The 16,003-nt window shown below is 41.5% G+C and overlaps 1 protein-coding gene across 2 annotated transcripts; it reads right to left on the bottom strand.

Annotated features, from left to right (window-relative positions):
* Nucleotides 1–384: 384 nt before the first annotated feature.
* LOC147537847 (uncharacterized) lies at nucleotides 385–3,431 on the bottom strand. Of its 2 annotated transcripts, XM_086644799.1 has the most exons (3): nucleotides 3,081–3,431; nucleotides 758–1,546; nucleotides 385–650 (listed from the first exon to the last, which is right to left on the bottom strand). In XM_086644799.1, the coding sequence occupies exons 1-3, from the start codon at nucleotides 3,088–3,090 to the stop codon at nucleotides 622–624; spliced, it is 828 nt and encodes a 275-aa protein (XP_086500925.1). In that variant the 5' UTR covers nucleotides 3,091–3,431; the 3' UTR covers nucleotides 385–621. The 2 variants fall into 2 exon arrangements, with proteins under 2 accessions (XP_086500925.1, XP_086500924.1); XM_086644798.1 differs by lacking the exon at nucleotides 3,081–3,431 and having other exon boundaries at nucleotides 550–650; nucleotides 758–1,663.
* Between the last annotated feature and the right edge of the window lie 12,572 nt (nucleotides 3,432–16,003).

Below are 16,003 nucleotides of genomic sequence, written 5' to 3' on the forward strand. Positions count from 1 at the left end.
CGTACGCAGGAAGATTGGTACATTGTCAGAAGTAGTAGTAGGAATCATAACTGATTCCTCCTCAAAGACAATGTCTCTAACCTTATTTCTCCCCCCAAACTCAACATCCTCAAAAAACACTGCAGTTCCCGTCTCAAAAATAGACTTTCTTGTGGGATCATAAAATTTGTAGCCCCTAGATCGCTCCGAGTATCCAATAAAGTAGTTGCTTATTGTTTTGGAGTCCAAATTCTTTTCGTTCGGCCTATAAAGCCTTGCCTCAGATGGACATCCCCAAATATGTAGATACTTTAGACTTAGCTTTAGCAACTGCTTTAGATGGTACTCTATTAAGGATTTAAGCTGCTGTCTTTAAGGATGTATAGCTTATCATAAGCACTTAGGGAACCAGTACCACACTTATTTGAATTTAAAGAAAGACTAAACTGATTGTTTCCAAATGAACAATGATAACCAAATTTGTCCAAAACAGAAACTGAAACCAAATTTCGTCTGAATGACGGTACAATAAAAGTGTCTTTCAAATCCAAATAAAAACCAGTTCCTAATAATATCCTGAAATGACCTATTGCCTCGACCTCTACCGCCTGCCCGTCTCCCACATAGATGTATCTTTCACCATCAATTGGCTTTCGGTAGCTCAGACAACCCTGCATAGAAACACTAATGTGAATAGATGCACCTGAATCTAACCACCACGTGTTTCTAGGTACTGAAGATAAATTAACTTCAGAACAGACCAAAGTAAAGAACATACCCTTCTTGGCACGCCAAGCAGCATACTTCGTACATTCTTTCTTTACATGCCCAGGTTTTCCACAAAAGAAACAACCATTTTCTTCCTTAGGTTTCTTTTGTTCTGGACCCTTAGCAGCTTCATTATCCTTATTCCTTTTCTTGCCCTTCCCTTTTGAGGTACTGGCCAAATGAGCACTTTCAGATTTCTCATGCTTCACTCTTTCCTCCTCTTGCACACAATTTGAAATGAGCTCATTAAGAGTCCACTTCTCCTTCTGGCAGTTGTAACTGACCTTAAATTGACCAAATTGTGCAGGAAGAGAGTTCATTACCAAATGCACGAGTAAGTCCTCAGACAGTTCGAGCTTCAGTGCCTTAAGTTTGGAAGCTATATGAGACATCTTCATGATGTACTCCCTTATGTTTCCCTTGCCTTTATACCTCATAGAAGTCAGGTTCGCCAAAAGCGTTCCTGTTTCTGCCTTATCGTTCTTTTCATACCTTTTTTCGATTTCGGCAAGGAAATCAATGGCCTTAGTTACCTCAGCAGAGATTGCGCCTCGAAAAGCTTCTGGAATGCCGCGCTTAATGATCATGAGACTCATGCGATTGGAGCGATCCCACCTCTCATAGTGTCTCCTTTCATCAGGAGAACTATCATCCGTAAGAGGGGCAGGTTGCTCCACCCTAAGTGCAAGATCCAGATCCATGCAGCCCAGAACGATCAGAACGCTCTCTTTCCAGTCCTTAAAGTTGTTCCCATTGAGAATGGGAATGTTGTTAGCATTCATTGGTATATTTGCAGCAACTACACAGAGAACAGACATAATAAATTTACATGTTCACATCATAACTAAAGTGAGATTTAAAATTTAAACAATAACTAGATACATAGCAGAATACCGAGCACAACATTAGCATCAAGTCTTTGGACAGTAATACTAATTTGTAAGTGGTATCTCTGTTGCAGTAATCAAATATAGACGATAAATCCTGTCAAACAATGAGTCTATCTTTGGACCAACTCATTATTCACATGGACACCTTACAATCATCTCACATTTATCACCGCAGGTGTATATGTAGTTCGGCCAAATATTAAACTACCTTTGGGTCGACTTAATACCCGCATGAATTTACATACACACGACCTGCTCTAACATTGTCATTGAACTAATCTACATAAAAGAGGTCACTTTGGCGACATTTTACTTCAATTAGTTCTATCAAATGTCAGATATTATTTGAGGGATGTATCAGTTATCAGTGTTTAAATTTTACAAAAAAAATGTCCCAAAAAAAACTTTAATTTGGTCTGTAATAGACCCAGTCAGATCAGTCTGACTCAGACCGGTCTAACACACAAACATGACACCTGACTCAGCCCGATTCAGATCTGTCTGACTCGGCCCGAGTCAGATCTGTCTGACTAGGCCCGAGTCAGATCTGAGTCAGATATGTCTGACTCGGTCCGAGTCAGATCTGAGTCAGATCTGTCTGACTCGACCCGAGTCAGATCTGTCTGACTCGGTCCGAGTCAGATCTGACTGACTCGGTCCGAGTCAGATTTGTCTGACTCAGTCCGTTGGACTGCCCACGTTCCATATTGGAACGTGGGCACCACTTACGGGCACCACTTACCCCACTTTAATGTGGGTAACGCCCCACATTAAAGTCGGCAGTAACTCCTCCCACTTTAAAGTGGGGGCGTTACCCCACTTTAAAGTGGGGGTGTGGTTTAATTCCTCACTTTAAAGTGGGGAATTAAACCACCCTGTTAATTTTTTTTTTTTTTTTTTATTAAAATAAAATTAAAAAAAAAAAAAAAAACAGGAACATCACCCAAAAAAAAAAAACTTTACCCGAATTTTTGATAAATAAGATGTTTATCTAATATCAAATTTTTACTAATCATGTGCGTAAACTAAATCAATAACACTAATTTCAATCCAAATGTAAAAGATTAATATGGCTCAATCTTATATCAAAACTTAGATTCTTAAACATTTAAATCAAATCACATGATGTAAATATTTATATGTCTAGATAACCTATCTACAAATTATCCGAACTTAATTCCATGGAAGATCAAGATAACCAAAAAAATTTGGACACAATAAAACCTTCATATGGTTCAAAAGATAAATCAAACACCAAAGACTCCTAAATTTCTCAATGAACCTTAAAATTGGAGTGGCTCTAGATACCAATTGTTAGTAAATATAACCTTATTATACATGCATATAACCAAATACAAATACCTTATAATATGACATGTATAATCTAAACTAGACATGCTCTCCACAAGATTCAAAGAGATTAAACTAATCACGGAAGCGTACCTTGATCCATAGCTAAAAGATGGTTAGGTAGGGTTGATCTTCCACTTGGTTCTTCTTCTCCTTAGAAACTCTCTTGTGATGAAGGGATTTCACACTTAACCAAAAATGTAGAGATTAGGGAAGAAGCCCAAATGGGGACCATAACCCCTATTTATAGACTTTTATTTCTAATTTGGCCCCTCATCAAATTAGAAATCACTTAATGGTCTCTACACGTTTATTCCATGACAATTTGATACCCACTAGTCAAGTCAATCCATATAGACCACTTTACGACTTGACAATTACTGAGATAGCCATACACATGTCTATACATATGTGAGCCCACATATATTGGAATTTCTTCCAACAAAAACTTCATGAGAGTTACATACCTTTAAATGCAAAGTGCCTCATGAAGAGAAAGAAATGGGACTAGACACTGACTCAAACAAAAGACCCTAAAGGCCGACAAAAGATCCTAAAGATCGTGAATGAAAAGACCCTAAAGGTCGACAAAATATTACAGTAAAACTTATAAAAGAACCACCGCCTTCTTGCCGGAAAACCGTCGTCGTCACCGGAAAAACCGCTGCCGACACCGGAAAACCACCGCTGCCGCCAGAAAACCGCCTCCGTCACCGGAGAATCGTCGCCATCACACCACCATAGAAATCACATTACCACCACACCACCTTCATGAAGCACCAACTGAAATTGCCGTATAAACCAATCGCTCAACCACCACCACCCATCACCATCAATAAACACCACCACCACCCACTCCCTGCATTTAAAAACACCATAATCACGGTCTCTCTCCTTGACGCACACGCTCTCTCCTCCTCCCGTCCGTTACTTCCTCTATCTTTCTCTTTGTAATTTGTGATAATATATCTTTCTTCATCAAAAACCATAACCTTAGGTTTCTTGATAAACAAATAATCTCTTATGTCTTCCAATTGAAAAGATCTAATTGTTGAATCAAAACATCTAGGGTAAAGATTATGACTTAACCGCCCAGACCAACCAAGGTTTGCAGATTTTGTTTAATTAGGGTTTGATTATAGATCTCATCTGAAGTTCATGATTTTGAGATGAGTTTTTGGATTGTGAGATTAAGGATGGGGCCAATCTTGTGATCAATGTGATTTTGAGATGAGTTTTTGGATTGTGAGATTAGGGTTTGATTATAGATCTCATCTTCCTGCTTACCAGTTAAAACCACCGTCCTTCACCGTCTTCTCCCAGATGATCAATTTTGATGAAGAGATAGATAGAGAGAGAAAAAAGGTAGTTGTATCTTTTCCTCCATTGTTGGTGATCAGAGAAATCTACATAGAAGAGGAAACAAAAGAACAAAAAAACAGAAAAATATAGAAGAGGAAACTCCGCTGGAGGGTCTCCCTTCGCCGGAAAAATACATCTCAATCTCTTTCTCTCTAGTAGACTGCATTCTAACGAGGGGAGAGAGAGATGTAAGAATAAGGTGCATCATTGGGAACCTAAATATGAATCTTTATTATCCTATACATGGAAATTTAGATGCACGCATTGCTTTCAAAAAATTGATACGCAACCTTTGAAAATTATTAAACAAATATTAGAATTCCCCACACATAATGTTTGCAGTGGGGTAAAGACACAAAACGACAATCATCAATGCACCCCTCCTGGAGCTCCTTATTTTAAGTTGAACATTGACGCTTCCTTTATATCACTACAGAAGATGTTGGGACATAAAATTTCTCATCATCGAAGGAGATAAGCAAAATTTAATGCATCATTCACAAGACAAAAAGGGAAATTCAGTGTAGTGCCCCTACCATTATAGTGGGGTGTCTATAGAGCACCACTTATAACCCCTCTAAGACCCTACTGCCACTTTAGCTCCCTTCCTTTCCTTTTTGTTTTACAACTATAATAACCATATAGTGCTAGAGAGAGAGAGATTTTTTTGTTCTAGAGAGAAAAAGCTAGGGCAAAGTGAAGAGGAAGAAGGAAGGATTGGAATTTGGTATTTTTTTCTTCATTGGTCTTCGCGTGGGGTTGTTTTTCTTTAGATTTAAGGTAGGTTTCTATTTCCTTATGGCTTGAGTAGCAATTTTCATAGAAAAACCTAGACAACTAGAGGACACCATAAACCCTAGACTTTGGTATTATTTGATTATAGATTATGGTTATTGAAACAAATATATACATTAGAAGTAGTAGATTTATCACTTCTACAAAACCAAATTTTAGGTCACTTTGAATTCCATCTATATGCTAGATTTGAAGGAAATCTGTCCTAATGATATAGTTGATGAACCATACAATCTTTATTAACATTGTCATGCTACATTAATGTAATACGACAATAATTAGGGCTAAAACTCCCTTTATTTGCCATGATTTAAGCATATAACTCTTATAGATGTGTCTCACTAATAGACAATATCCTTTATGTAGATACATGTGTTAGAATTTAACACGATGTCATAATTTTAAGCTATTATTTTACATAGATCACTAATTGCAAAATGTTATCCGTATGAAATTAGTAGGTCATAATATATTGGCGAATATGATTTTGATTTATGTATATTGTGGTGTGATGCTATTATGTGAGTGTGATGTGATGGCATTGGTGGAGGGTTGTACGAGTTTTGTGGTTGGTCCGACCCTCTCTACCGACTGTTTGTTGCGATGACCGACGGGTTCATATGATAAAGGCGTACTGAGGTACAACCTAAGTATAGAGCGTGTGGGGCCGTCGCTAACACAAGGGTAACCTTGTGGACCACACTCTCATTTGACGAGGGCTATCAGAAGGGTTCTGATGAAGGAGCTAATTTCTCCGGTGGACACCAACTTATCATATCACTTATGGTTGTTTGTTACAAATTTGTTTTACTTTATTATAATGGTAATAACTTGAATACTAATTTTTGAACACCTTTATATGTTAGGGAAACGCTAAGTGTACAAAGAATCTTTGACAAGATTCTTGACAAAATTCTAAAAGAACGGTCTGTCAAAGTCAAACTTTGAAAAACTTTGACCAACTTTTGTCTTTTAATGAAAATGAGGCATTAAGTCGAAAATTTTGTCAAAGATTTTTTACATGTAGCACTCCCGTATATGTTATGGGATTGTCTATATCTTTTGGTAGCTCTTGGAACGGTCTATTAAGGCTTTAAGGATTTCAAAATATACTTGTTGGGGTCTGACCCAACCTATTATTTTTCAAGACAAGGAAATCAAGAAGTGCCACCAGCTTGAGTCGTAGTTAGCCCTTGGAGGAGTTTTCTTAACAGCCTTCTTTCTTTCTTTCTTTATGTAGTTATTTGGAGTTGCATCTCCTAAGTACTTGTTTTTGCTCTTATTTGATCTTGTCCGACATATGTGTCATGATTTAGAGACATTATTTCAGTTTTGAAAACTTGGTAAAGTTTCGTTAGTTGATTAATTGTTGCTAATGAGCTTCATGTTCGATGTTATTTGTCTATTCGATGAGTATATCGTCTATGTTTACTGTTCTGCGGAGAAATGCTTTAACTTTAGGTTTTCATGGCGCCCGACATGGAAATCAAGATTTGGTGTGTTACATTTGCTGATGTCAAAAAATGACTTTCAGTTATATCAGCATGAAACGGGGACTTGATGCATGACAACGTCCGTTATGATCGAATAAAAAGTTACCGTCAATTTAAATTAGTACTAAAAGTATAAGTAAAAAACATAAAAATGAATTATAAACTTTATAAAAAGTGCATCCAATTTACATATAGAAATGAGCTAAATATGTTTTGAAAACATTCTTCTCGCCTTTTGATATGCAAAATTACTAATTATGCGTTCATAGTCTAATTCTTTTATCATATCTTGTTCAATTGATAACATAGCTAACCCGTTCAATCTCTCCTGTGACATGGTGGAGCGAAGGTAAGACTTGATCAACTTTAGCTTAGAAAAAACTTCTCTCGGCAAATACTACTAAAACCGGTATAGTTAATAAAATCTTGTAAGAGATCCAAGCATTTGAAAATTTTAATTCTCTAAGATTTAGAACTAATAAAATCAAGCACTTCAATCGCTTTTTATATGTCACTTGGTAGAATCACTTTTAAAACTTTGAGTTCCGAAAACAATTGATCCCCCTCAATGTTATATTGCATGTCATGCTTTAATTAACCTTCGAGTTTGAGACAATATTCTTTTAACCTTTCATCATCCTCAGTAGTAAATTTTTTCGAATCAAATAGAAACCCAAATTTTTCTTCATATTCTTGAAACTGCTCAAATCTAGTCTCCAATGAAATACGACCTTGATCTACGATACATAGGAAATAGTTCACTGTGAAAGATTCTTCCGCTGTCCGAGTCATCTCATTGGTGATATTAGTATCCTCATCAAATTGTTTCTTTCTACGAACGACATGCTTTTGTGGAAATACAAGCTTGATATCTAACGTCTCTGCAATTTCTTTGGCAGCTAAAATGGCTGAAATAAACCCATTTTCTCTATAATCGTCAAAAACTCTAATCAAATCTTGTAACTGAGTTAATGCAACATCAATCTGCATATATTCACTTTGAAGAAATTTGCTGACAACATTCACTACTTTTAACAAATCAAACCAAATACATAAACCAAGGACAAATTCATAATTTTCTAAATCATTGGTTACCAAGCTTATGGCATGACTCTTCGTTGTAGGATCTTTTGTAGTATTTGCTACAAAAAATCTTTTGTAGGATCATTTGTACTAGTATGAAATCAAACAGAGGCCTCATCTCAGATCGTGAAAGGAAGGCCACTTTTGATCAACTTTTGGTGATGAGGAGTTAAAAAACCAAAGTAGCCTATTTATACTGGAAAGGAATAGCCAAGAGACTTCTTGAAAACAGATGAAGGGTCATTAAAGGCGAAGACCAAACACATCTCGGGAACGCTCGAAGGAAGAATGACCAAGGGATGCACATACCTCAAGATCGATCAGGTTTAAAGGGATATCAACGGGTTTCGAGGAGACACGTCAGACCTCCCACTAACAAGACACCACGTGTCCACGCATGCTGAACTAACTACAGTGTACAACAACCCAAAAGATAAGCGCCGAAAACTCGTGATCAGAAGATCTTATACGTCACGTCACAGAATCACGCATGGAAAGGAAATTAATTGCTTGAGCAAAAGTCGAAACGTGTCTCGGGAGAACAAACCACGCGTCCAAGGAAAACACAACTTGAATCAATTCTGGGAAATACGGCCTTAGAGAAAAGAGGTTTCACCATCAACCGTCTCTACCAGCTCGGTACAAATCAGCTCAGGAATATGCAACTCTGGAAAACCAAAAGAAAGATCAAGCTTCACGAAACAACTCTGGTCCAGATAAAATCCTTGAGGGTCTTCAATGTTTCAAGCACACGAGTTACTTCTACTCCTCAGCCTCATTACTTTCCACTGAGGAGTGGCGGAACTCTTGATGATGCACAAAATGTCCAGACGTTGACTAACGTCTGAAGAGTCAAGATCAGACCTGAAGTCTACTGGGTCAACCCGGCTTAAGGTGGCAGAACAGTTGAGCCCTTGATGGTTCACCGAATATTCCCCTAACTGGGAGGTCAACCAGAAGAAACCAGCCATGCAAAACGCCCTTGGCATGGACAGATCAATCCTGGGATCTTTAAAGGAGTAGGGGGGTCCGCACAGGTTTGGCCAGTGTCTTACGCCTAGAACTGGGGAGGCAGCAGCGCCAAGCAACCTAGCGACTTAATCCCGAAACTTCCAGAAAGATCTCAGTCGGCTACACATCTCAAAGTGTTTAAGCCAGTTTGGACTCAATGTATATAAAGGAGGAAACTTCTCCTTTAGAGTCTATCACATCGGCAAGATATCTATGAAGAATCCTTTAACTTAGGAACTTCCACTTATCAAAGAACCGAGATAGACTCTTGAGTAACTCTAGATACTCAAGAGAAGAAACACTTCTTTCGGTTTAACGGCAACCGCCTCACCATCGCCACGAATCACAGTCGGCCTAATATCGCCTATAAAAGGCCCCCCACATCGTCCTTCATAAGACACAATCTCTTTACCCAAAAAAAGCACGAGAAACTCAGAGTTCTCATAACTCGCCCCCCAAAAGGATCAATCAATATTCATTCTTTTACTGCAAAGAGCACCCGGACTGGCTTGAGCGTCGGAGCGATTTTCGAACCCTTTGCAGGTTTCCCCTCTCAGGAACGGATGAACTAGAGCAAGAGCAAGGAGCAGGAATAAGGAGCAGGAGTTAGGAGCTTGAATAAAGAGAAGATGAGCAGGAAGCAGAGCTGGAAGCACGAACATTAGGCTGAATAACACCCAACATAACGGAAGAATCATACCTAACAGAGGCTGTCATGCATCAACTCACTTTTTCATGCTGATTTAACGGATGGCAAATATTTGACATCATAGGTCTCACCAACCGAACCACGTAAATCTTTGTGTTCTGTTCTTAATTGTTCTTTATTTGCTATTGCTTCTGCTTGATTACTCGTTATTGATCACATTAAACCCCATTTGGTCATAACAAATTGGTATCAGAGCTAAGGTTTTAAGGTTTCTGTGATGGCGAAATACGAGATAGAGAAGTTTGATGGAAGTAACGATTTTAATCTTTGGAAGACTAAGATGCGAGGAATATTAGTTTAACAGGGTCTCCTGAAGACGTTGAATGAGAAGGCTGCACTTACTGAATCACTTTCATAAGCACAGAAGGAAGTGATGATGCATAAAATGTCCAGACGTTGACTAACGTTTGAAGAGTCAAAGATCAGACCAGAAGTCTCTCGGAACAGCTCGGCTTAAGGCAGCAGGACAGCTAAAACCCCTGATGGTCCACCACACATTCCCCTAACTGGGAGGTCGTCCAGAAAAAAACAGCTCTACACAAATTTCCCTCGGCATGGACAGATCAGCCCTGGGATCTCTAAAGGAATAAGGGGGGTCTCCACAGGTTCGGCCCATATCTTACGCCCAGAACTGGGAAGATATCAGCACTGCGCGACCTAATGACTTAATCCCGGACTTTCCAGAAAGATCTCAGTCGGTTACGCATCTTGAAGTGTTTAAGCCTGATTGCACTCCACACATCTTGAAGTGTTTAGGAACTTTCACTTATCAAAGATTCGGGATAGACTCGAAGAGAAACCCTAGATACGCAAAAGATGTAACTTCTATTACGGTTTGACGACCACCACCACTAAGCACAGTCGGCCTAACTTCGCCTATAAAAGGCCCCCCACATCGTCCTTCATAAGACACGATCTCTGGAGGAAAAACATACTCTCTCTCTCTCTCTAAAATAGGATCTCTTCATACCAGAAGGATCACCCCCAAAAACAGAGTTGTCACAACTCGCCCTCCAAAAAGATCAATCAATATTCATTCTTTTACTGCAAAGAGCACACTGACTGTCTTGAGCGTCAGAGCGGTTTTCGAACCCTTTGCAGGTCCCCCCCGGGAACAGACGAACAAGAACAAGGAGCAAGGAGCTAGAGCAAGGAGCTGGAGCAAGGAGCTGGAGCAAGGAGCTTGAGCAAAGAGCAAATCGAGGAAGCAGAGCTGAACAGAGGAATCCCTCCTCTCCAAATAGAATATACCATCACAACGAAGGTTGTCATGCATCAACTCCCTTTTTCATGCTGGTTTAACCGGGAGCGAATTTTCGACATCAGCATTTGGCGCTAGAAGGAGGGGATCTCTTCAGCAAATCATTAGATTCGGTAACCCGAACCATACTCAATACTTTTTTCAGAACTAACTACTTCCCTGAGCTCTTCAGGAAAATATGTCTTCAGACGAGCACACTCCACGTGGGACACCCCACAGGCTTCAGAGCGCAGATGAGCTCGCGGTTGAACTTGAACAACTCAAAATTGATTACCTCCGAAGGGACGAGGAGGCAAAATGATTGGAGGAAAGCCTCCGCAAAGCTGAGATAGCCAGGAGGGCTGCAACACCCAATGAAAGGAAAGAAGTACTCAGGACGTTCGCGGGAAGGCTCTTCTCGCCTGGCGATACCTACGCACCTGAGACCCTAACTCTACAACCAGGCGACCAGATGCGTTTGGAGAGTATCTTGAGGGAACAAGGCGGGCAAAACCCAGACGAACCTTATATCCCCAAGAATGTTGGGATAGGCGAGGGGTGCGTGGACGACCCTACCCTCTGCGAGTTACTCATACACCAGGTAGCGGAACTAACAAGAGAAAAAGAGAAGGACAAACTCTGGAGAAGGACGGTAATTCGGCAGCCACCTCTCTGTCGGGAAATACTGGAATCCGAAAAACTGGCAAACTTCAAGTGGCCCACGCTGGAACACTATCACGGCGTGGAAGACCCGGGAGTCTTCATCAACAACTATGTTGCGAGGATGAATTTGTGTACGACCAACCGAAATATATGATGTGTGGTATTCGCCACCATCTTAAAAGGGCCAGCTCAGGCATGGTACCAAGCGTTAGCCCCGGGGTCAATAAAGTCTTTTGACCTGCTCGCCCAAGCTTTCTGCGAAGCTTTCCGAGGAAGCACTAGTATCAAGAGAGGAACCGACGAGCTGTTCAATGTGGTACAAGGAAAGAGCGAAACTCTAGCAAGCTACTAGCAGAGATTCTGCAACCTTATGGTACAGGTTCCCGACCTGGAATCAAACGTCTCTTTTGTCGCCTTGCAGAGATGTCTCAGACAGGATGACGTAATCAAAGATATCTCGGGGAGAAAGCCAGGTAGCCTCGCAGATCTGATCGAAAGGTTGCAACAATTTATCAGGACAGAGGATAATTATTTGCGGATGAAGGAGGTGGCCAAAATTCCTTACGAAAGTGAACGCCCCCGAAAAAGAGAACGGGAGGAAGTCAGGCTACCCAGGGAACGAGAGCGAGGCAGGAGACCCAGGGCTGACTTCACAACCTACACCCCCTAATGAAAGGAAAGGAGGAAATCTTGCAGGTATTGATAGCAAAAGGAAAGACTGAACTGCCTAAACCTAATGACGACCGAGGAGAGTTCGGATCCAAAGATATGTCTGCGTAGTGTGCCTTCCACAGAGGCTACGACCACAAGACCGACGACTGTCGGCACCTCAAGAATCTGATTGAGGAGAGGGTAAGAAAAGGAGAACTGGATAAATACATCCACAAAGAACATCGACCCTACGAATACCGAAACAAAAAGCCAGTAAACAGGGCAGGAATCGGATCAGGATCTGAAACCAACGGGCAGGGCCCTACTTCTAGAAAAGAATACAAAGGCCCGGAGGAGTCCACCGGAGTAATGGAGAATATCAATACCATAGCAGGAGGACCTACCCTCGGAGGATCAACCAAAGGCGAGCAGCGCAGATATGCCAACGAAGCAAAGAACCGACCAGTCTTTCTAATCAAGCCTGTCGTGAAAACTCCACCCATTATCTTTATAGACGACGATCTGTTTGGGGTGATAACTCCACACGCGGATCCGCTGGTAATAACGGTCGTAGTTGCCAATTAGAGGATAGGACGCATTCTGGTCGTTACGGGGAGCTCCACAGAGGTCATGAGTCGAACGTGCTTCCAGAAACTCGGGGTAAGTGAACGCCATCTCAAATCTTATAAATCTTGCTTGACAGGATTCAGAGACAATCAGGTCGAAACAGATGGAATAGCGACCCTGCCAGTTTTGATCGGCGAAGGAGAATCAGCAAAGGCGATAATGCTAAACTTCGCAATCGTCGATAAGATGTACGCTTATAACATCATATTGGGCAGAAACTTTCTGAGGGAGTCAGGAGCAATAGTTCCATGAACCACCTCATGATAGCGAAAGCCACGACCAGAGGACCAAGGAGAAGTCCTAGTTAAACTAGCCGAGCTCAAGCTGGCGATATCAGCTCTGGTAGCAAAAGCCACGACCAGTGGACTAAGGAGAAGTCCTAGTTAAACTAGCCGAGCTGAAACTGGCGATATCAGCTCTGGTAGCGAAAGCCACGACCAGAGGTCTAAAGAAGAGTCCTGGTGAAACTAGTTATGCAAAGACAGCTCTGGTATAGACGACCCGGGGCAGAGCTAAAAACTCTAACACTATTCAAAACTTTTTACGCCGGGCTAATTCGGGTTCTATTTTGTAGAGGGAAATAGTAAGCTTAGGGCATGCTAGAACTAGGTCTTAAATTATTTCTTTTGCAGGAACGATCATTCGGAGCATGCGAACTAAGCCTAAGAAAAATTGCATTAGTAAGTATAGGGCTAATTACATTAACTTTTCGATTACATATTTAAGAAAACAGGAAAATACAGTCTGGCGGCAAGCTCTTATTCGCCAGAAAAAGAAGATGACGAAGGACCGCAAATATCCATCGAAACCCTGATCATGATGGTTAAAAGGCGACCACACCCACGGCGACGAACTAGAAAACCCACAGCAGAAAAGAGAGCATGCTCGGAAGTGCTGGTAGCACCAGTCAAAGAATAAACCAAAGGATAAAGTGGCCTGGAGGAACTGAGGGTAGAAAGGTGATCGTCGTCCAGAAGATCATACGGACGAAGGACGTCAACAAAACCCTCGCCAGCCACTTCCATGCATAAGTGCTCAATGGAAAAATCATCATAGTTCAGAACCATGTAGAAGGGCAGAAAGGCCATGATGATGGGGCGTGATCAATGAAGAGTCGCGACGATCAGTCATGGGGAATTAACAGACCTAAACGTGGGAAATAAAGAGAAAACACAAAAGTAAAAGGGAAAAAGTTAATTCTTTATTAATTCATAAGAAGGAACTATTACAGAAGAAATACAAGAAAGGACACCCAAACCACCACTGGCACTTGGGTCTATTACTGAAGAAATTACAAAAAGCCCCAATCGTCGAGGGAAAGGAAAACAGATAAAAAAACATGAGTGACTGCGAAAGAGTCGTCATGGAGTTTGAGAGAAGAAAAGCCGAAAGACTGACAGGAACCACCATTCAGAGATGCAGTTAAGGACGAAGAAGCCCTCTGGGCATCATCACCCTGCCCTGAGCACCTAGGCGGAAGGCAGTACTAACAAGCCTTACCCTCCTCCGGGCTTAAACATAACAGCGCGTGAAATTATCACGGCCGTTATGAAGAAACCCATCCTTTATCACGGTCATTATGAAGAAACATTCATCAAAGCAAACGCTTGGCATGAACTCAAACAGAGGCCTCATCTCGAACCTTTGGGAAGTAAACAGGAAGAAATAACGAAGCAATAACAGAAGGAAAGAAATCTCAAAATGTTTTTCAAACTTTTTGGTAGTGAAGAATTGAGAGACCAAAGCAGGCTATTTATAGTGAGAGAGGATAACCAAGAGACCTCTTGGAAATAGATAAGAAGCATTAAAGGCAATAGACTAGACGCGCCTTGAAAACACCAACGGAATAATGACTAGGAAGTATGAACGGCTCAAGAACTGCGGTTACCAAAGAGGCTTCCGCGGGTTTGAAGGAGACGTGGTTCATTCACCAGTCACGACGCTCCACGCGTCCACAAATGGTAGAGCATGTTGCTGTGTGAAATGATCCAAAAGATCAGCGCCGGAAGCACATATTCAGAGGATCTAGTCTATGACGTCATAAAATCACGCATAGAAAAGAACTAATTACTTGCGCAGAAGACGAAACGTGTCTTGGAATAACAAACCACACGACAAAGCAAGTACACGGCTGGGTCCGCCCCGGCAAGGATAGTACTTCGTCGAAAAAGATCCCCAATTTATAAACATCCATCAGCTCTGGAACACTGACAGGAAAACAGAGCTGCTCCAAACAGCCATGGTCTAGGTAAGGCCCAGAGAGCTTCATGATACAGCTCGGGGACAGGTCATACTTCCGACTTCTGGCCTTCAAAGTAAAACACACGAGTTACTTCTACTCCTTAGTCTCTCTACTTTCAACTAAGGAGTGGCGGGACTCATGATGATGCATAAAATGTCCAGACGTTGACTAACGTCTGAAGAGTCAAAGATCAGACCAGAAGTCTCTCGGAACAGCTCAGCTTAAGGCAGCAGGACAGCTAAAACCCCTGATGGTCCACCACACATTCCCCTAACTAGGAGGTCGGCCAGAAGAAACCAGCTCGGCACAAAACGCCCTCGGCATGGACAGATCAGCCCCGAGATCTCTAAAGGAATAAGGGGGGTCTCCACAGGTTCGGCTCATATCTTACGCCCAGAATTAGAAAGATATCATCGTTGCGCGACCTAATGACTTAATCCTGGACTTTCCAGAAAGATCTCAGTCGGTTACACATCTTGAAGTGTTTAAGCCCGATTGGACTCCACGTATCTAAAGGAGGAAACTTCTCCTTTAGAGTCTATCACTCCGACAAGATATCAACGAAGTATCCTTGAACTTAGGAACTTTCACTTGTCAAAGAACCGGGATAGACTCGAAGAGAAACCCTAGATACGCAAAAGAGGTAACTTTTATTACGGTTTGACGGCCACCGCCTCACCACCGCCACTAATCACAATCGGCCTAACTTCGCCTATAAAAGGCCCCCCACATTGTCTTTCATAGGACACGACCTCTGGAGGAAAAACATACTCTTTCTCTCTAAAATAGGATCTCTTCATACCAGAAGGATCACCCCCAAAAACAGTGTTCTCACAACTCGCCCTCCAAAAGGATCCATCAGTATTCATTCTTTTACTGCAAAGAGCACCCTGACTTTCTTGAGCGTCGGAGAGGTTTTCGAACCCATTGCAGGTTTTCCCCCTCGGGAACAGACGAACAAAAACAAGGAGCAAGGAGCGACAGCAAGGAGCAAGGAGCTGGAGCACAGGAACAAAGCAGAGCAGAGAAGCAGATCGAGAACGCATAGCTGAACAGAGAAATCCCTCCCCTCCAAACAGAATATACCATCATAACAGATGCTTTCATGCATCAACTCCATTTTTCATGCTGATTTAATCG

Source organism: Eschscholzia californica, unplaced genomic scaffold, assembly GCF_041429995.1.
Source record: "Eschscholzia californica isolate CP2 unplaced genomic scaffold, dmEscCali1.0.p SCAF_5, whole genome shotgun sequence".
Classification (NCBI taxonomy): Eukaryota; Viridiplantae; Streptophyta; class Magnoliopsida; order Ranunculales; family Papaveraceae; genus Eschscholzia; species Eschscholzia californica.